The sequence below is a fragment of the Tachyglossus aculeatus genome, chromosome 21, assembly GCF_015852505.1.
Source record: "Tachyglossus aculeatus isolate mTacAcu1 chromosome 21, mTacAcu1.pri, whole genome shotgun sequence".
In the NCBI taxonomy this organism is placed as follows: Eukaryota; Metazoa; Chordata; class Mammalia; order Monotremata; family Tachyglossidae; genus Tachyglossus; species Tachyglossus aculeatus.
The window spans coordinates 46,984,013-47,006,400 of NC_052086.1; the positions used below are offsets into that span (position 1 = coordinate 46,984,013).

General features: G+C 51.1%; 1 protein-coding gene across 1 annotated transcript in view; it reads left to right on the plus strand.

Annotated features, from left to right (window-relative positions):
* The window catches only part of LMF1 (lipase maturation factor 1), a 233,059-nt gene extending 211,138 nt beyond the window's left edge, over nucleotides 1-21,921 (plus strand). The window contains exons 7-11 of the mRNA XM_038762772.1: nucleotides 8,130-8,307; nucleotides 10,315-10,468; nucleotides 13,711-13,894; nucleotides 16,325-16,437; nucleotides 21,176-21,921. Coding sequence (XP_038618700.1) covers nucleotides 8,130-8,307; nucleotides 10,315-10,468; nucleotides 13,711-13,894; nucleotides 16,325-16,437; nucleotides 21,176-21,350 — 804 coding nt within the window. The 3' untranslated portion in view covers nucleotides 21,351-21,921. The remainder of the gene's footprint in view (nucleotides 1-8,129; nucleotides 8,308-10,314; nucleotides 10,469-13,710; nucleotides 13,895-16,324; nucleotides 16,438-21,175) is intronic.
* Nucleotides 21,922-22,388: the final 467 nt, after the last annotated feature.

A 22,388-nucleotide genomic window follows, 5' to 3' on the forward strand; every position in this document is an offset into this window, starting at 1 on the left:
TATCTGTTAAGCACTTACTGTGTGCCAGGCGCTGTACTAAGCTCTGGGGTGGATACAAGCAAATTGGGTTGGACACAGTACCTGTCCCACATAGGGCTCACAGTCTCGATCCCCATTTTACAGATGAGCTAACTGAGGCACAGAGAAGTTAAGTCATTTGCCCAAGGTAACACAGCAGAAAAGTGGCAGAGCCCGAATTAGAACCCATGATCTTCTGCCTCCCAGGCAACATGCTGTATCCACTGTGCCGTACTGCTTCTCTAACTCCACGGACCCTCAGAATACCTTTCCCATTACAGGCATGTGACCATCTGTGTGCTCTAGGGAAATGAGCACGGGGCTGGAAATCAGAATACCGAGGATCTAGTCATGGCCCTGCTCCCAGCCTGCAATGTGACCGTGGGCAAGGCATTTAATAACAATGATAATAATAATAATAATAAACTATGGTACTTGTTAAGCACTTATTATGTGCCAAGCACCGTTCTAAGCACTGGAGTAGATACAAGTTAATCAGGTTGGACACAGTCCCTATCCCACATAGGGCTTACACTCTTAATCCCCATTTTACAGATAAGGTAACTGAGGCCCAGAGAAGAAGTGAAGTGACTTGCCCAAAGTCACACAGAAGACATGTGGTGAAGTCAGAATTAGAACCCAGGTCCTTCTGATGCTCAAGCCCATGCTGTATGCACTAAGCCATACTGTTTCTCTCTCTGTGCCTCAGTTTCCTCTTTCCTTTCCTGTCAGGCTGGGGGCATCATGTGGACCAGGAACTGTGTCTAAGGTGATCGGTCCATGTAAACGCCAACAGGCAATGCCAGGACTTCACAGAATAAGCACTCACTGAATACACTAATTATTACAATGCTGCTGCTTTTGCCAGGGCTCCACTGAAGCGCTCTATTTGTCAATGCAAATGCTATTGAAGCCTGTCTCCATGTCCCCACTTCAGTGGTCAAAGATGCTTTTGGTACTGGGGGAAACCTGAAACAGACAAATTCTCTCCCCTACCCTCCCAGAAAAACTCTCCCTAGCCTTGATCCCAACATCATATGACAACCAGTAAATAGAAACTTGATTTATAAGATGAGGGAAAACATTGAAACTTGGTTCAGAAAGAGAAAATCGTCCTCCAGGGTCAATGTGATAATAGAAAAACAGAAATTAGGCAAAGCTAGAGAAGGCAGCCTGGGTCAGATCCTCGTTTCATATTCATCGGAAAGGGGTGATGAGGAAAGGCCACTGATTGTGCCTGAGAGGACACTGTGTACATCCTCGGGGTTGGGATGAGACGCTGGGTCTCTCCCAGGCTCACTTGTGGTGTCCGGGTGGCAGATGGAGTTCGATCTGGTGGAGGTGACTGGACGGCCTTGGACCCTTGACATACTGTCGGGGTGAGGTTGATCTAAGTTAGCTCTTGCAGTGAGGAGGGGCTCTCCCCCTTCTAGACTGTGAGCCCGTTGTTGGATAGGGACCGTCTGTATATGTTGCCAACTTGTACTTCCCAAGCACTTAGTACAGTGCCCTGCACACAGTAAGTGCTCAATAAATACGATTGAATGAATGAATGAACCTGGGCACAGTGTAGGAACAGGGTGGGAACAGTATGGGAGGAGTGTAGACACAGGGCAAGCCCTGGGTAAGAATGGTGTGGGGTGGGTGTAGGCCCAGGGTGAGAATGGAATGGTTACTGTGTGGTCAGGGGCTGGCTCAGCAGGCTGCCCACCATTCATTCATTCATTCAATCATATTTATTGAGCACTTATTGTGTGCAGAGCACTGTACTAAGCACTTGGAAAGTACAATTCAGCAACAGATAGAGACAATCCCTACACAACAGTGGGCTCACAGTCTAGAAGGGGGAGACAGACAACAAAACCAAACAAGTAGACAGGCATCAATAGCATCAAAATAGATAAATAGAATTTTAGATATATACACATCATTAATAAAATAAATAGAATAATAAATATGTACAAATATACACAAGTGCTGTGGGGTGGGGAGGGGGGTTGAGCAGAGGGAGGGAGTAGGGGCGATTGGGGAGGGGAGGAGGAGCAGAGGAAAAGGGGGGCTCAGTCTGGGAAGGCTTCCTGGAGGAGGTGAGCTCTCAGTATGGTTTTGAAGGGGGGAAGAGAGCTAGTTTGGCAGATGTGAGGAGGGAGGGCATTCCAGGCCAGAGGTAGGACGTGGGCCAGGGATCGATGGCGGGACAGGTGAGAATGAGGCACAGCAAGGAGGCTAGCGGCAGAGGAGCGGAGTGTGTCGGCTGAGCTCTAGCTGACCCACCAGAGCTCTAGCTGACCCAGACGTGTTTGAGCTCCAGACACCTGTGACACTGTATATTAAACCAGCTACATAGCATGATTATAATAATTAATAATAAAGTGCTTACTATATTCCAAGCACTGTACTAAGCGCTGGGATGGACACAAGCAAATCAGATTGGACACAGTCCCTTGTCCCACATGGGGCTCAGAATCTCAATCCTCATTTTACAGTTGAGGTAACTGAGGCAAAGAGAAGTTAAGTGGTCAGGGGCACACAGTAGACAAGTGGCAGAGCCGGAATTAGAACCCGTGATCTTCTGCTTCCCAGGCCCTTGCTCTATCCACTACGCCATACCACTTCCCTGTATGTCACATGGACCCTGTTGCGGAAATTTGCCGACTGTAAGAGTGTGTCCCCGGGGGGGATCTTGGCTCCCATCTCACCCCAGAACTGCAGTGTTCTCCTCCCTGGGCCCAGTAAATACAGGTGCCATGGCAAAACTGCCATACTCAGCCGCAGGATGCTGGCATAGAAACACCGGAATGGAAGGGTCATCTGGGGCCATGTCCAAGGCAGATGGGAGACCAAATGACCATAAGTGGACAGTCACCATTGTACCAGACCTACATGGTCATCCCACCAGTCCTTCCTGGTCATTCCAATCCCTCCTTCCTGATGGCTTCATTCCTTCCTGATCACCCCAGTCCTTTAGATCACTCCAGTCCTCCCTAATCCCACCAGTCCTTTCTGATCATAATAATAATAATAATGATGATGGTATTTGTTAAGCGCTTACTATGTGCCAAACACTATTCTAAGCACTGAGGTAGATACAAGGTAAACAGTTTATCCCATGAGGGGCTCACAGTCTTAATCCCCACTTTACAGATGAGGTAACTGAGTCACAGAGAAGTCAAGTGACTTGCCCTAAGTCACATAGCTGACAAGTGGTGGAGCCGGGATTAGAACCCATGACCTCTGACTTCCAAGCTTGTCCTCTTTCTACTAAACTACGCTGCCAGTGTTAGCTGATGCCCCAGTCTTTCCTGATCCCACCTGTCCTTCCTGAGTCCGCAAACCTTCCTAGAAGAAACCACAGCAATGGACGCCATTCAGTTCCCAACCCCACGATCCATAGTTCAGAGATCCAGACCCCCATGAGCCCTTTGGAGCATCCACACACTGGACACGGTCCCACCCCAAGGACCGAGAGGACCAAGAAGATGAGGCAGCTCTGCAGCCCTTCCATTTGCCGGGCCTCAGTCCAGCTCCATGTCAAACTTCCCAAAGGCTGGAGGTGACCCCTCCATGGGTGATCATCCCATGGGGAGAGGCCTTGCCTACCAGGGCACCAACACGGGACAGTCTTTCAGGACAGGGGTAGGGCCCCTGGCCCGGGCTGCAGTCTCAGGCTCTTGGGTAGGATGGTGCTCCCCTGCCCCTACCAACATCCTCCAGGACCCTGAACGGCCAGGAGGAGTAGACTGCTGCCCTGATTGCCATCCGAGGACAGTCGGGCTCCCTCCTCTACAGCCTGCAGTTCCTGGAGGAGAAGGGACCCGCCAGCCCGAAGAAGCCAACAGAGAAATGTCTGCCAGGGCAGGAGAGACCCAGGAGAGGCCAGATTCTGGCAACTGTCTACTCACAATGCAGAGTGGAGGATTTTAAGAAATAATTGTGTTTGGGCTCAGAACCAGGAAAACTCCTTTTCCAAATTAATCCAGTGAGAGCCATGAATCCACAGCCCTCTGTATCACACTTCATAAAGCTGCAGTCATAATCCATAAAACTGACATTGCCCGAGTAAAGTTCACTGGCTCCTCTGCTTCTGCTCATTCCCCAGCCTCAGAGCCCTGCCCCAGTTGCCGTGATCCATTCTGGGCTTTAATGAAGCCCCCATGGCCACTGGGCCCTGGGCACCTGGTACTCTAGGGGTCTCTTGGTCTCCTGGCCAAGTGCCGGCACATGGGACCCTGGAGCAGGCACGGGCTGAGCAGGAATGGAAGGCATCTCCAGGGGGGACAGGAGCCACTGTTGTCATCCTGGCCCTGGAGCCGAGGAAGCTGAGCCGTTCTGCTGGATGGGTTCCGGAATCATCTCTGGGCCAGGGGTGGAGAGGAGCAGGAACCAGGGACGAGTTTGGCATCTCCTCTCCCTATTAATGTCCCCACACCGACACCGATGCTCAGCACAGGCTCTTGTCATAGCTCAAATTTGGCACTGAATCTGTCCCGCAATGATTGGAGGGATGATTCAGCAGGCTTGACTTTCTTGGGGCTCATGCTAATTGATATTGGATGCTGAACTGCTGACCATCCAGAGTTTGGGCACACCGTCACCATGACACCCCAGGCACCACCAGTCACACGGCCATCATGACGGTCCAAGAGCCATGGAAGTCAGGACTGCTGAGTTGTCCCTCCAACGAACCTGAACACCAAGGGACCTCAAGCATCAAAGGCCAAAGGGGTATTGTGAGAGTCTGAGTGACTCCAGCCACGTGAGCACCATGCGAGCCTGAATGACTCCTGCCACATGGGCACTACAGTAGGCCAAGAGACTCCAGCCACAATGGGGAATGGAAGCACAGGCCATCTGTGCCATAGATGATGCAGAGAGCATCACATTGGATGAGATTGCTTCTTCTCTAGGACAGCCACCGTTGGCCAGGCAACGTGGCTTCCGACGAGGGTGTGGTTGACACCAGCCCTCTGGCCCTTGTACAGCTACTACCTGGTTCATGCTCTGCTCGCGGTGCTCCTTTACAACGGTGCAGCTGGCATTCAACCTGTGTTTCTGTCAGGGTTCTCTGCCACCTTGGCTGCAGTGCCTCCCTCTCCGAAGACTTCAGCCTCTTGTGCCTCTGGACTGATTTGAATAGAGAGATTAAAGCCCTTTTTTCGCGCATGCCACCATCAATGATAGTATTTATTGAGGATGTACAGAGCCCTGTACTGAGCACTTGAGATAGTACAATACGATAGAGTTGGTAGACAAGTTCCCTACCTACAATAAGATTACACTCTAGAAAGGGTGACAGACATTAATATAAATACATAATTAATAATATACAATGTAATGACAATCGTGTAGTCTGGGAATACAGGTTGGCTTTTTGCTGTAAGGGATGTGAAAAATGAAACACTTCAAAAATGAAATATTAGCATATCAATCGTATTTATTGAGCGCTTACTCTGTGCAGAGCACTGTACTAAGCACTTGGGAAGTACAAGTTGGCAACATATAGAGACAGTCCCTACCCAACAGTGGGCTCACAGTCTAAAAGGGTATGTAAAAGCATATGTAAAAAAAGTCTAATAAAAGACCTTTTCATTAGCCATACAAATTTGCACTGCTCTTGGGTTTGTAACAATGTTTACCAGGAGTATGGTTTGAGTTGTAGTCTGTATCTTGGGGCTTAGTGCCTGCATCAGTGGGAATTCTGATGGGAATCGAGACTTTGATTAGCAACTTTTTCTGGTTTTTTTAAGCACTTACTACGTGCCAGGCAATGTACTAAGTGCTGGGGTAGATACAAGATAATCAAGTTGGACACAGTCCAAGCCCCACATGGGAGTCACAGTCTTAATCCCCATTTTACAGAGGGAGAGAATTGAAATGACTTGCTTTAGGTTACACAGCAGTCAAGTTGCAGAGCGGGAATTAGTTTCCAGATCCTCTGACTCCTAGGCCTTTGTTCTTTCCAGTAGATCACCATTCTGCCCAGCACTCTGTTTCCAGAACTGCTGTAGCACCAGCCAGAGGGAGCGGGCCAGGGTTGCAGGGTTACTGATTTGCCAGGCTGCCCCAACAAGTCATCTAGACTGTAAGCTCCCTCTAGACCTTAAACTCGTCGTGGACTGGGAATGTGTCTTTTTATTGTTATATTTTACTCCCCCAAGTGCTCAGAACAATGCTCTGCACACAGTGCACGCTCAATAAATACAATTGAATGAATGAATGAAGTCCCTGGTAGTGCACCCCGAGGCATGATCTCTCCCATTCGATCAATTGTTGTCCATGGAACCAAGGCCACCCTCCATTTCCCCCGGGAGGAGTGTTTGTGGGTTTTCCTTTTCCTTCCTGCAGTTGTCCCCCTCCGGTCCACGCAAGGTTTCGGGGCATCCCCTGCGGGAAAGTCCAGCCAGTTTTCAGGAACTTGGAGCCCTGTGATCAATGTGGATGAGGCACCCCACTACACAGCCTGGGTCCGGGCAGGAGAAAACATGGCTTCGTAATCAGTTTGTCACCTGGGGCAGTCACGGGGAAGGGAAGCCCCTCACTCTGCTCTTCCCCAAGAGGTCTGGTCCAGTCTGGTCCAGGTTGACTGGGGAGGAGGGACATCCCTCTGTCTTCTCCTTTGTGAAGGGTCCAGTCTGAATCCCACCCTGGTCAACTGGGGAGGAGGGAGACCTCTCTCTTCCCCTCTCAGAAGGGTCCAATCCTGGTCATTGGGCTTCAGCCGCTGGTCTCTCTGGGGTCACCAGCCAGGGACTGACTACCAAGTAAAGCGTTTAACTTGATTGCTAGTCCTCAGCCTATGTCCTTCCCACCCACTCAGATCTGCTAGACCACAGCCCTCTCACCTTCAGATTCTTCCTGAAACCCTGCTCTTGTCAGAACTCTTCCCCAGTTAATTCATAACAACCAATCGGTGGTATTTATTGAGTGCTTACTGCCTGCACAATATTGTACTAACTGTTTAGGACAGCACGATAGAGGTGGTAGGCCCAATCCCTGCCCCTAAAGAGTTTACAATCTAGTGGAGAGACAGATATTAAAATAAGTGACAAAGAGGGGAAGCAACAGAGTTTAAGGATGTGGACAAAGTGCTGTGGGGAGGGGGCATATCAAGGTACCTAGGGGGTATGGGCGCAAACACATGGGCGATGCAGAATGGAGGCAGAATAAGGCAGGGAGATGAGGGACTAATCCGGGAAGGCATCTTGGAGGAGCTGTAGCAAGGCTTTGAAGATGGGGAGAGCAGTGGTTTGTCAGATATGAAGTGGGGAGGTGTTCCAGGCGAGAGGGAAGGCCTGAACAAGGAGTCGATGCTAGGTAGGAGGAGGAGGGCTGATTGAGGGCCTTAAAGCTGATGGTGAAGAATTTTTGCTCGTTGCAGAGATTGATAGGCAATGATTGGAGGTTTCCGAAGAGTGGGAAGGTGTGGACTAATTTTGTTTTTAGAGAAATGATCTGGGCAGCAGGGCGAAATATGGACTGGAGAGAGGAGAGACAGGAGGTAGGGAAGTCAGCAAGGAGGCTGATGCAGTAGTCGAGGCAGGATAGGATAAGTACTTGGTCTTGTGTGGCAGCCGTTTGGCTGGAGCAGAAGGGTCAGATTCTAGAGATATTGTGAAAGTAAATTTGTTGTGCGAGCAGAATGTGTCTGTTATATTGTTATACTCTCCCAAGTGCTTAGTACAGTGCTCTACACACAGTAAGCGCTCAGTAAATACAGTAAATTGATTGACTGATTGGAGGTAGAGCCAACATGATTTGGAGATAGATTAAATATACAGGTTAATGGAGAGAGATGAGTTGAGGAAAATGTCCAAGTGACAACACCCCAACAGCTCCTTTGTATGGATTTTAGTTTTCTTTTGTGTGTGTGTGTGTGTGTGTGTGTGTGTTTGTGCGAGCGCACGCATGCAAACTTTCATCCATTTCCCTTGTCCTGCTACACTGAACTCACTCCCTGCTCTAGTTGTGGCAGTGCTGGTATTTAGCAAGAGCCTTTTCGGGACAGAAACCTGACCCAAGTGCTAGCCTGGCCTCCAGGGCTCGCCACCGGGACCAAATTGCGGGGTTGCCCTTCCTGCTGACTATGCTGCTTCCTTCTTCTCCCCATGTAGGTTCTTCTCATTGCCAGCGGGAACCTGAGTTTCTTGAACTGGCTCACCATCGTGCCCAGCCTCGCCTGCTTCGATGATGCCACCCTGGGCTTTGCTTTCAGTTCCAGGCCGGGAGGAGTCAAAGCACAGGTAGCCGAGCTGCAGGCCAGAGGGAATGAGGAGTCTCGCCCGCACCTTGGTAAGATGCACTCAGAGGCGTTGCACTCTGGACCGTATCTCTGTGGGGCTCCAGACCCGTAGTCTCTGTAGGATTCCAGACCGGGTTTTCCTGGATCTCCAGGCCAGACCTCAACCATGCTCCAGAATGGGTCTTTCTGGGGCTCTGGAAACATGGGGCTCTGGATCAGATTCCTGTTGGGCTCCAGGTTGAGTCTCTTACTGAGTGCTTACTGCCTGCATAATATTGTCCTAAATGTTTAGGACAGTGTGATAGAATTGAGAGGCCCAATCCCTGCACCCAAAGAGTTTACAATCTAGTGGAGATACAGACATTAAAATAAATGACAGAGAGGGGAAGCAACAGAGTGTCAGGATCATCATCAATCGTATTTATTGAGCGCTTACTGTGTGCAGAGCACTGTACTAAGCGCTTGGGAAGTACAAATTGGCAACATATAGAGACAGTCCCTACCCAACAGTGGGCTCACAGTCTAAAAGGGGGAGACAGAGAACAAAACCAAACATACTAACAAAATAAAATAAATAGAATAGATATGTACAAGTAAAATAAATAAATAGAGTAATAAATATGTACAAACATATATACATATATACAGGTACTGTGAGGAAGGGAAGGAGGTAAGATGAGGGGGATGGAGAGGGGGGCGAGGGGGAGAGGAAGGAAGGGGATGTGGATGGGGACTCCAGACTGGGCATCCGCTGCACTCCAGACCGCTTTCTGCGGGGCTCTGGATCCTTGGACTCTGCCACTCTCCAGAGGAACCAGGATAAGGTAACAGGGATTTTCTGCTCAGTGAGCGAGGGGCTGGACATCCCTGCTAAGCCTCCGACTCTCGTGTCCCAGCAAGGGCTGGCCAGGATTTGGAGCTGACTTGTGTTCCCGGGCAAAGAGCAGAGTGGGTGGGCCACTTGCCCGATCAGAATTACTTTTGAGCAGACTCTATCTGGGAATAAGCCCGGTTGCTGCAGCTCCTAATAAGAACAGGATCAGCCAGGGCCAGACATTTCTCTTCTGGATGGCCCTGCTCCTTCGGGGTAACAGGTCCGGTTCTCTAGGGCTCAGCCTCACTCCGTCCTGAGTCTGGGATTGCTGCCGACATTTTAAAGCTTCTTGGAAGGGGGAACCCTAGGTGCCGGCCTTTGGGTATCTCTTGCAGGGGCCAGCCGGGTAGGAGTCCTGAAAATAGCAGGCTACTGTGGATAGTTTGGGGTGCAGCAGCCTCAGAGGTGACCCCTTGCCGGGTCACAGCGTGAGAGTCAAGCATTGGCCCCACACTGCACTGTGCTCACTCGGGCCGCCTGGGGGTCCTGCCCCGTCTGAACCTTCAGGAACCTTCTTCCTCCAGGCCCTGGGCACGATTGAGTAAAGACGTGGCTGTCTCTTGGGTGCCTGGTCTGAAGGGCTGGCAGTGCCCAGTTCCAAGGATGTGGATGTTGATCAAGGCAAAGATGCCGGTGCCCCTCAGCCTCCCCTCCTGAGCATGCAGCTGCTGGGCAGCCGGGTCCATGCCACTTTGGCCAATGGGGTCGGGGTTGGCGTTTCCCACGTCTTTCCTCATAGCTGCTCTGTGGGTGACTAAGAGACTCATTCATTTATTCATTCAGTCATATTTATTGAGTGCTTACTGTGTGCAGAGCACTGTACTAAGCTCTTGGAAAGTACAGTTCGGCAACAGATAGAGACAATCCTTACCCAACAACAGGCTCACAGTCTAAGCGGGGAAACAGACAACAAAACAACAAAACCAAACAAGTAGACAGGCATCAACAGCATCAAAATAAATAGAATTGTAGATATATATTCAAGACTTCCGGGCTTGGGGGGGAGGGAGGTGGCCCCCAAGAAGTCTATCAGCCGATCGCCCTCCGGCCAGTCCAAGAATTGGTCTGTGACAGGGCTCAGGATGAGGAATGCCTTCTCGCCAGGGGCTTAGGCAGACACTGGCTCAGCCCAGAGTCGGGTGGGACAGGTCTTGCCTCTCCCTGTGAACTTTCTGTTCTGCAGGTGCCCTGGTCCGACGTGTCGTGGACATCTCCTTTGGGGTCCTGATTGCCTGCCTCAGTATCCCCGTGGTGATGAATCTGCTCAATTCCAAACAAGTCATGAACACCTCATTCAACCCCCTCCGGATCGTCAACACCTACGGGGCTTTTGGAAGGTACCGCCCACCCCTCTTGCATCACCGCACTCTCTGTGGCCTCTCTCTCAACGCACCTTTCTCTGCCCTACTCCCCTCCCCAGGTGTGGCCCCTCTGGTATCAGTCTTCCTTGAAGGGGAATTGGGTTTGAATGTCACCGTCAACATCCGGTATGGTCAGAGTGCCTTCTGGCCTGACCATTGTCCACAGGGGCTTGGCGGAGAGGACTGGTGGATCGATTGGGTGGACAGGACTGATTGAGTGATTGATTGAATGGAGAGTACAGATTGTTTGATTGATTGGACAGAGAGGACGGGCATTATTCCAGGAGGTGCCCCCGTGCCCACTAGCTCCCACAGGGTTTCAAAGGATCTGCTGTGCCTGCTGTGGCCAGTAGTGGTGGTGACCACAGGGGTATCTGGATATTGCCCTCTGACTGGCCCAGGTGGTCAGAGCTTGGCCCATCCCATCGGAGATCTGCCTGCCAGGTTTTTCTTCACAGCATGCAGACCCTTGGCCCCAGTCTGTGGTCCCCCTCCATGTTCTCCTTCTCTCCTGGCTCTTTGGGGACCCCAGCTCTCCACACACAGGACAACCTTTGGGCCAGTCCTGTGTGTTGCCTTTGGGTTCAATTCTGAGCTCCCTGCTCTTCCCACCTTATGGTCTCTTATGGGGAGTCATCCACACCCACGGTTTCACCTCCTCGCCCCTTGGTAATCTCCCAAGGCTGTGCATCTGGCTCCTACCTCTCACCTGCTCCTTCTGCTTCCAGGCCTTCTCCTGCTGGCAGCTCTGCTCCCATCATGAGCTAAACATAGCCAAAATAGAGCTCCTCCTCTTCCTCCTCTTCCTCCCCAACCATTCCTTTGTCTCTACCTCTCTCACCAGGGAGGGCCCCATCTCCCTCCCATCCTTCCCCCGAGGAGTGTCATTCTGTGCCAGGCTCACCGCTCCCCAAACTCCATTGGCTCCCCATTTCCCTCAGCACCGAGCAGAAACTCCTGACCATCAGCTCCAGGGCTCTCTCCCTTTCACTAATCGATTCGGTTCATCTGCTGCTTCCCAGCCCGTTCTCGAATCCAGGCCTCCTGACTCCCGGTTCCTAGCTCTCTACACTTGGCCTTGCTGCCTCCCCTTATTCAGCTTTTCCTGCTCTTGCTACTGTCAATGAGAGCTGGATTTTTCCTCTTGCTCCCACTGCATGTATACCATTTGTGCTCACTGGCCTCCCTCCCTGGGATGTAAGCTCCCCAGGGACAGGGGCCCTGTCTTCTACTTTTACTGGACTACTCTATGCACTTAGTTCAGTGGTGTACACATAGGTAGTCAGTATGGCCCTCTATACCCAGTAGGCATCAGTATTCATTCACTCATTCATTCAGTCGTATTCATTGAGCACTTACTGTGTGCAGAGCACTGTACAAAGTGCTTGGGAAGTACAGGTTGGCAACACATAGAGACAGTCCCTACCCAGCAGCGGGCTTACAGTCTAGAAGGGGGAGACAGACAACAAAACAAAACATATTAACAAAATAAAATAGAATAAATATGTACAAGTAAAATAAATAAAGAAATAGAATAATAAATATGTACAAACATATATACATACAAACAGTATACAGTAATACCAAGCTCTGCACACTGTAGTTGTTCAGTATAGTCTTTTCCCAAAATGGAAACTCAGTAAATATGGGTAGATGGATAGAAGGATGAATGGCTGGCTGGCTGGATGAATGGATGGATGGATGGATCCCTGCGTGGACAATGGATGGATAGTGGACAGGTTGAGTGGACATATGGATGGAAGGAAGGATGGGTAAATGGCTGGAAGGGCAGACAGATAGAAAGATAGGAGGATGGATGGATGGAAGGACGGATGGATGGGTGGAAGGGCGGGTGGACTGGTGGAAGGGAGGGTGGACTGATGGGTGGATGAGTTATTATTATTATTATTATGGTATTTATTTATTTATTTATTACATGTTACTATGTGTTAAGCACTATTCTAAATACTAGGGTAGATACAAGTTAATCAGGTTGGACACAGTCCCTGTTTCACTTGGGGCTCGCACAGTTTAGGAGAGAGCATGGGTACTGAATCCCCATTTTTCAGTTGAGAAAATTGTTGCACAGAGAAGAAGGAGAAAGAAAAGGAGAAGGAGAAGAAGAAGGAGAAAAAAAAATTAAGTGCTTACTATCTTCCAAGCACTGTACCAAGCACTGGGGTAGACACAAAGATGATCAGGTCCCACATGTGGGGCTCACAGACTAAGTAGGAGGGAGAGCAGGTATTGAGCCCTCATTTTGTGGATGAGGAAACTGAGGCACAGAGAACTTAGGTGATTTACCCAAGGTTATACAGCAGGTCTGTGACAGAGCTGGGATTAGAACCCAGGTCTTCTGACTCCCAGGCCTGTCCTCTTTCCACTAGGCTGTACTGCTTCCTTGTCCACGGTCACACTTCAAGCAATTAGCACAGCTGATATTTTCTTTTTGTCTTTTAGTGGTATTTATTAAGTGCTTACTATGAGTTAGGCACTGCATTAAGCACTGGGGTAGTTATATGCTGATCAGATTGGATACACTCCATGTCTCACCTTGGGCTCACAGTCTTAATCCCCATTTTATAGATGAGGGAACTGAGGTACAGTGAATGGTTCAAGGTCTCAACAGCAGACATGCGGCAGAGCCAGGATTAGAACCCAGGTCCTCTGACTCCTAGGCTCGTGTTATTTCCACTAGGCCATACTACTTGAAGAACAGAGGATTGAAGGCAGAAAGGGTGGATAAATGGATAGATGGATGAGGCTTGCAGGTGGATGGATGGTGGACAGATTGGGTGGCCAAGTGATTAGTTAGGTGGACAATGAACAGATCAGATGGTCAGGCAGATGGGTGAATAGATGGATGAGGTGGCAGGTAATTGAATGGATGAACGGGAGGGTGGATGGGAGGTGCATGGATGGATGGGTGAATACATGGATGGATGGTGGACAAATTGATTTGTGGGCAGGTGGGTGGGTTGAGGGATGGGTGATGAACAGGCAGATGGATGGACGAGTGGATAGACAGACATATGAGAAGATGGGTTGTTGAAAGCAGGAAATCTGACGCCTGGGCCACTGCTTCTGTGCACTCCTGTGGCTTGGAGAGAGAAAGGTTCTGGGACTTGTGGTATCTAACCCATCACTCCGTGCTTTTCCCGGCCAAGACATTGACAGAGTTTGGTTCATCCCCTCTCTGTCTCCTTCCACCTCCCCAGCATCACCAGAGAGAGGACGGAAGTGATCCTCCAGGGCACGGCCAGCCTCGATGCCCATGACCCGGCTGCGGTGTGGGAGGAATACGAGTTCAAGTGCAAGCCCGGGGGGTTGAAGAGGAGACCCTGCCTCATCTCTCCCTACCACTACCGCCTGGACTGGCTCATGTGGTTTGCCGCTTTCCAGGTAAAGGAAGACCCTGTGGAATGGCACCAAGGGGCTTCTCTGCCCTGGGCTCTGCCTGCATCCACTAGAGCCTGGCTGCCTCCTGCTCCCTGGGCTGGCGGCGAGACCACCGAGAGCCTGGACACTGTCCCAGCAGAGCACAGGGCTGGCCTAAGACCCTCGTGGAGGGGTGAGGGGTGGGGGAGATATCTCCAAACCACCCTCCCACAAGCCCCAGGGTGACATGGCCCGGACCCGCTGTGGGTAGGGTGACCACCCAGTGTCCTGGAGCCCAGAATGGCCAGAAGATCAGGGAAGAAGACTGCCCCCTCCTGCACATTGGAGTGGACCATGTTATCCTTTGTCCTTTGCACTTGGGGAAGTTCACCTCTGAGTGGGGGTCTCGCTGGAAAGGCCAATAGAGAACCCAAAGTCCCGGACATATTGTGTGCACATGCATGCGCACACATGCACAAATACACACACACACACACACACACACACACACACACACACACACAGAATCCCTTGTGATGTTGACATTGGAATATAGATCACAAACGGTTACCTCCTGGACCGTGAGAGGAGGAGGGTGAGAAGCACTGGGAGTGGGGGAAGAGAGAGGGAGAAGGAGGAGGGAGGAGGAGGAGAAAGGGGAGGGGTAGTAGTAATAGCATTTATTAAGTGCTTACTATGTGCAGAGCACTGTATTAAGCCCTGGAAGAGAATCCACAGGAGGGAATTAGACCTGGTCCCTCGTACCTTGGGGGACTCGTCATCAAAGAATATCAGTGGGGAAGAGGAGACAGACACATCAAGGAACGATGAAGCATTAAAATACTACACAGACAAATACACGAAATATAAACAAAATCATCAGGGAGTGGTGGAGAGGTTGTGATCACCCCATTTCCCCCTTCCTATTCCTCTCCAAATTCTTTGAGTAAGTTGTCTCCACTCACAGCCTCCACTTGTCCGATTCTCTCTTCGACCCCTGCTAATCTGGCTTCCCTTCATTCCACAGAAACTGCTCTCTCAAAGGTCACCAATGATCTCCTTCTTGCCAGATCCAATCCCTTCTACTCCATCCTAATCTTCCTTGACTTCTCAACTGCCTTTAACACTGTGGACAAGCTCTTCCTCACCCTTCCTCCTGGAAACATTATCCCATTTTGGCTTCACTGACACTGTCCTCACGTGGTTCTCTTCCCATCTCTCTGGCTGCTCATTCTCAGTCTCTTTCACAGGATCCCCCTCTACCTCCCACCCTCCAACTGTTGGAGTCCCTCAAAGCTCTGTTCTGGTCCCCTTCTATTTTCCATCTGCCCCTACTCCTTTGAAGAACTCATTTGCTCCCATGGCTTCAACTATCATTTTTTGAGGGTTATTTCTAAATCTACATCCCTAGCCATGATCTCACCTTCTTTGCAGTCTCACATCTCCTCCTGCCTTCAGAACATGTCTACCTAGATGGCCCACTGATACCTCAAACTTAACATGTCCAAAACAGAAATGCTCATCTTCCCACCCAAACCTGTTGTCTTCCTGTTTTTTTCCATTTCTGAAAACAGCACCACCATCCTCCCGCACGTAACCTGGGCGTTATCCTCAAATTGTCTGTGTCATTCAACCCACACATTCAGTCTGTCACGGAATCCTGACAGTACAACCTTCTCCACAAGGCTACAATTCACCCTTTCCTCTCCATCTAAACAGTTCCCATGTTGATCCAAGTGCTTATCCTATTTCACCTTTACTATTGCATCAGCTCTTTGTTGACCTCCCTGCCTCCTGTTTCTCCCCACTCCAGTGCTTACTTCACTCTGCTTCCCAGATCATTTTTTTATTGTATTTGTTAAGCACTTATTATATGCCAAACACTGTACTAAGTGATAGGGTAGATTCAAGCTAATCAGGTTGGACATAGTCCCTGTCCCATATGGAGCTCACAGTCTTAATCCCCATTTTACAGCTGAGGTACCTGAGGCACAGAGAAGTGAAGTGACTTGTTCAGTATGGCAGAGATGGGATTAGAATCCAGGTCCTTCTGACCCCCAGGCCTGTGTTCTATCCACTAGTCCACATTGCTTCTCAATAAAAAGTTAGGTCCACATTAACCCACTCCTCAAGAACGTCCAGTGGCAAAGCAGTGAGATAGCAGGATCCCTGGAGCAGGGGCTCTGAGGCAGGGGCTCAGCCCAGTGGGACCATCTCCATGCTGAATCCTGGAGCTTTGGTGGTTTGACAGATCCGGGGGCTGTAGAGCTCCAGCTGTCGACTGGGTCATCTCTGGGTCGCGACTCACTGGCGTGGTGACTGGGGCATCCAAACCCCCGCTCAGCTGCAGGCGGCTGCCACCCGAATGCCTGGCTGTCGGCAGGAATACGGGGGCAGCACCAGGATGAAGCTCCAGTGCCGAGACTGACCACTTTCCTCTTTTTTCCCATGCAGACCTATGAGCAAAATGATTGGATAATCCACCTTGCCGGCAAGCTCCTAGCCAATGAAAAGGAAGCCCTGTCCCTGATGGTGTTCAACCCATTCGAGGGAAAAGACCCCCCAAGGTGAGGTCAGTGGCCAAGGCCGTGCTCAGGCAGCTCCAACTGGCCAGGGATTACTTTCAGGAGAGCCTGCGGCGTCTCTGTGGATTTGTGTGACTTTCTGTGTGTGGGGCCATCAGTAATGGGATTTACCATCTCCATGCTGCTAATGCTGTACTGGGCATCTAATGGGGACAGAGCACTGTGCACTCTATGCAAAACTCTGCACTGGACACTTACTGGGTACAGAGCAGTGTACTAGGCATCTACTGTAGAGCCGTGCTAGATGTTGGGGAGAGTATACCAGAAGCAGTAGGCACAATCTTTGCCTTCCGGGAGCTGTCAATCTCCTGGAGCACAACAAATAAAATGATTTAGAAATAGTGGGAGTAGGACAAGGAAGAAGTATGGAGTAGGAATAGGGAAGCCCAGTAGTTTCATATGATACGTGAAGTCAATGCTTGGGTGCAAAATTGACTTTCCATCAGAAAGGTTTCCCGGTAGAGGTGGGGTTTGAAGTGTTACATTCTGGGTCAATGTGCCGGCTGGACAACAGGTAGGACACCGTGTCCCTAACCTGCAGGGCTCACACTGCTCTGGGCTAGGAGACAAGTCGGTGTTCACACCACTCAAGGCCAGGGCCCCAGAGGAACCCAGTGGGTGCTCACACTGCTCCGGGCCAGCCCGCAGGGAGGCTTTCCCTGGACCTGGGGCAGGCCGGTTGCCCGAGCTGAGACAAGGGCTCTGGGCTCCTTGGTCGGGCCCCCCTTACTGCCAGCTTAGTGTGGGGTCCCATCCTTGCCCAGTCCCCATGCTGGGTGATCACGGGCAGCCCCGCGATGGCGTCTTAAAGTCTGCGGGTTGTGGTGCAGGGAGACCTGGGAGTGTTGCCAGTGAACAGTGGTGAAGGAGCAGTCAAACGGAGCGTGGGCCAGATCTGGGTGTCTGTGGCAACTCTTCCCGGTAATCTTACTGTGGTCAGGAAAGCAGGGTCCACCGCGATTCAGTTGGGGTCTGCACCCTCCGGGAGCTCCCGGGTCCCCAGAGCAAACTCATGGTCCGACATCATGTGACTGACGCAGTGTCCCGAGCTTCCGCCGTCCACGAGGCCCATCTCCGACCACCCTATCCATCCAGGTGCACTGCTAGCCATCAGCTCGGCCTGTGAGGGAATAGATTCTGAAGCCAAGTGGGGCTGCCTGATGACCAGTAAAGCCAGAGTGGCACCAGTCCCCGCCGCCTACAAGCCTGCCTGGGGAAACCTAGCCGTGGACACCTAAGGGCCCGGAACTGCAAAAGACATGGTAGCAGAGGTTGGCCAAGTCTCAGGGAGTGGTTTCTAGAGGGTCTCTGGGGAGTCTCTGGGAAGCCTCTGTGGGCTGGGAAGGTCTCTGAAGGATCTCTGGAGTCTCTGGGGCTTCCGGGCCCTGTTGTGCCCAAAAAGGAAATCAGTCCCTTAGCTGGTGTCTCATGAAAAGATCCAACTCAAAATTCTCTAGTCGTGAGAAAGCCAGAGTGGGCTACTGGTGAGAGCGTGGGGGCTGGAAACCAGGTGACCTGGGTTCCAGTTCCAGCTCTTCCCTTAGCCTGCTGTGACCTTAGCCTCTATGTCACTCAGTTTCCCCATCTGTAAAAGGAAGATGAAATCCCTGCACTTCCTCTCAGGTGTGAGCTCCAGGTGAGTTGGGGTCTGGGTCCATTCTGATTCTCTTACATCTGCTCCGGCACTTATCACAGGGCTTGGCACACCATAAGCATCGTAACTAACTAAAGCTGCACCATTTCCAGGAGGGAAAATTGTCCTCTGGGGGTTAAGCAGTCAGTTACAGTCTCTAGACTGTCCTCGGAAATTCACAGATGATTTCAGATTGGATAGAAGCAAAGGTCATCTCCAAGGTCAGACACATGGACCTGAAGGTCAGACACATGGACCTGAATTAACTAATGAAGTCTCAGCTCTTGCCGTTTCATCCCCTCGAGAGGAAGGCGAGGGAGAAAAACGTTTTCCCAGGCTGTAAAACTCCTGTTGTCTGTCCAGCCGGGTGAGAGCTGAGTCCTTGAATTTCTCACCACCAGATGAGTTCAGAGCCGAACAGAAAGCCCAGCAACTTCAGTCTTTTCCTGGCTGTGCTGTCTCCAGTTGGCAATTCCGTAGGAAGCCTGAGATAAGAAAAAGGAGGCAAAGAAGAACTGGGCATCCCCATCCGCTGCCACCGGGTCTCCCCACTACCCACCGGGTCCCCCCCCACCCAAGTGACAGCAAACACGCTTCTGCCGTTCCCCCTCCCCCCGCCCCCACCACCCCCACCGCCAGGAAGCCCAGCTGCTCGCCTGAGACAGCTGCACCCTCCGGAGCTAATCGCTGCCGCCTTGGAGGCATGAGCGCGGACCGGACGAGGCGAAGATCCACGGCTCACTCCCGACAGGTCCAGGTGGAAGTTGTCAGGACGGGCCGACCCGTGGGAGAGTCCGGTTTGCCTGGTCAGCCGCGCCTGGTGCCCACCATGGGCCATGTTGGTTGCTACGGCAGAACTGCCCAAGGCCAGGAGGGAGAAGCTGGGAGCAACAAGGCTGAGGCTGCTAGATAGCAACACTCACTAGTGCACTGATGATCTAGAGGGCCCAGACCAAGAAATCAGGCTGAGGGGCATCTGGCCCTGCCCCTGGTCAACTGTGCAGCCCAGTTGGGAGTCCGGCGGGGCAATTCCGGACGCAACGGGGTAGCCAGGGTACCGGCAGCATTACCCATGGCCATCCTGCTCTGCGCTTTGCTGGTGCTTGCTGTTCCTCACGGGAGCCCAGGACTGGGGAGCCGGTGGGATGTCTGTGCCTCCTCCAGATGGGGAACGGTCAGAGCCGCAGACCCTGCTGCTGCCCTCCGGCTAGGATGCTCATTACTTCTCTGAGCCCCACTTTTGTATATATGAGAATTCATTCAGTCAGTCAGTCAGTCAGTCAGTCGTACTTATAGAGCAGCTACTGTGTGCAGAGCACTGTACTAAGCTCTTGGGAAAGTACAGTACAACAATAAACAGTGACATTTCCTGCCTACAACGAGCTCACAGTCTAGAGGGGAGGCAGACATCAATACAAGTAAATAAAATTACAGAGACAAACATAAGAGCTTTGGGGCTGGGGGATGGAGAGCTTGTTCATTGAATGATTTATTGGTCAATGAGAAGCGGAGTGGCTTAGTGGAAAGAGCACAGGCTTGAGAGTCAGGGGACCTGGCTTCTAATTCCAGCTCTGCCTTTTCCCTGCTGTGTGTGACCTGAGGCAATTATTTAACTTCCCTGTACCTCAGTTTCCTCATCTGTGAAATGGGATTCAATACCTGTTCTCTCTCCTCCATAGGCCATGAACCTCATGTGGGATAGGGACAGTGTCTGACCAATCAATCAATCAATTGTATTTATTGAGGACTTACTGAGTGCAGAGCACTGTAGTAGGCTCTTACAAGAGTCCAAAAAACAGAGTTGACATCACGTTCTGATTATCTTGTATCTACCCACACATAATACCTTATTTGTCACATAGTAAGTGCTTAGCTAATACCACAAAGGTAATTATTATAAATATTTTTATGTCTCTCTCCCCCATTAGAGTGCCAGCTCCTTATGGGCAGAGAACATGTCCATTCTCTGTTTTGTACTACCCAAGCTCCCAGTACAGTGCTCTGCTTGTAGTGGTTGATCCATAAATACTACTGCTAATACTCCGTGGCCACCCTAGCTGGGGCAGGCCAGGGGCAGGCCAGACGGCAGCTCCGTTTTCATAATAAGATTCACTGTGGTGTTTAAGCGCTTACTATGGGCCAAACACTAGTAAGCACTGTGGTAGACAGTCAGATCGGACACAGTTCCAGTCCCACATGGGGCTCATGGTCTGAGGCAGGGAGAACAGGTATGGAATCCCCATTTTAGAGAGAAGGAAACTGAAGTCCAGAGAAGTTAGGTGACTTGCCCAACATCCATAGCTGGCAAGTGGTGGAGCAGGAGGTAGAAGCCTAAGTCTCCTGATTCCCAGCCCAGCGCTCTTTTTCACACTGGAAAAGACCCATTCCTGTTACAACCTCAGCTCTCCAAGATGGGGCTGCTGGCTCCGAGCTCTGGGCTTTGAGCTCCAGCCGCAAGCCAAGGCAGACGACATTATTAATGCCCTAATTACGAACAGGAAACATCCCGCTTCTGTGAGGAGAGCACGGTGGGAGTCACACTTCAGCGCCCAGCAGACTTTCCCCAGCATAAAACTCCCGAATGTCATTAGAACAGCTGCAGCTGCTGTGGGGCCCCCTTTCAGGCAACGTCCAGGCCAGTCCTGGCCTGCTCAGCCCAGCCTGCTCTGGGGGGGTTCTGGGGTGGCACTGATATGGGAGGAGGTGATTTATCTAGGTCTTGCTTACTCTCAGGGCCTTGCCGTGACCACTGGTAGCAATCAGAATAATCAGGACAGCTAGAGGAAGAATTCTGGTTTCTTGAGACCCTGGAACACATCCACGGAGGGACCCCTGGCCAAGGAGCTGAAAGCTTGTTCTGCTGGCTGGCTCATCTCCCGGGCCATCTCTCTGTCTCTGTCTCTGTCTCCCTTTACCTCTCCCAGGGAGTTAGAGAACACTACTGCACCAAGCAGGGTCATGTTGGCCCTATCTGATCTCTCTGTCTCTGTCCCTCCCACGGAGCTCAGAGAAGAATGCTACTGGACAAAACAGGGTCACATTGGCTCTATCTGATCTCTCTGTCTCTGTCTTCTTCCTCCCCGTTAGGTGGGTCAGAGGAGAACACTATCGATACAAGTTCAGCCGTCCCGGGGGCCAGCACGCAGCTGAAGGGAAATGGTGGATTCGAAAGCGGATTGGCCCTTACTTTCCCGCGCTGAACCTCACGGGGCTGAGGGACTTTTTCCAGGCTCGACAGTGGCCTCTCCCTAGGCCCAGCTAGAGTGAAGCCGGATGAAAGCCGGATGCCGGAGCCCGGCGCTTTGGCCCAGGAAGTCAGAGGCGGCACCACCTCCAAGAACCACCCCGCCTTCTAGCTCAAAATGTAACCCTGGAATGCCCGAGTCTGCCCAGGACACTCTGGTCTGCCACCCACTGCCCAGAACTCACTGCCCTGCCACCCACTGAACCCACCCACACGAACTTTGACCCACTCTGGCCCAACACACCTGATCCCAGCACACACCAGCTCTGACTCACAACAGCTAACCCTCACTGACCTCATGGTTTCCCTGTTTCATCTGCTCACCCTCCCCATCCCCTTGTTACCTTTGCCTCCCCTACTGTTCCCTGTGTCCACAGGGAAGAGAACTCACTATCTGTCCAGGGCCAACACCACAAATACCCACAAATTTCCACTGACACAAGTGCCATAAACATATGCAAAAACACAACGCCCCCTCATACCTAGAGAAGTGGACATAAATATACACAAATACCCACAAGTGCTCTAAAGCACCACAAATTCACACAAATGGACATTCCCAGGAGCAATAAAGGTGGAGACGAAAGGAGAGGATGTGTGTGTTTCTGTTTCTTTCTGGTTATTCTGGAAATAACTTTTGGATAGATATGATGTCCCTCTGGCCTCTCTTGGATGGACCCTCATGTTCAGAATAGGGTAGAGTCTACATTCATTCATTCATTCAATCGTATTTATTGAGCGCTTACTGTGTGCAGAGCACTGTACTAAGCACTTGGGAAGTACAAGTTGGCAACATAGGGGGGTCTAATCTGTACACAGAATATATGTGTGTGTGTTTGTGAGAGAGAGAGAGAGAGAAAGAGAATCATGGAGAGAGGGAACTTGGCTAGTTGGTTGGGGGTAGGTTATCCTGCATCGTCTGCACCCTGAGGCCTCTACTTGACAAATAAAGCTCACCCATCAATCACTGGTATTTCCTGAGCACTTACCATGTGTAGAGCCCTGTCCTAAGCACTTGAACCTCTCTATGAGCTCTGCCTGTGGAATCTGAGTTTT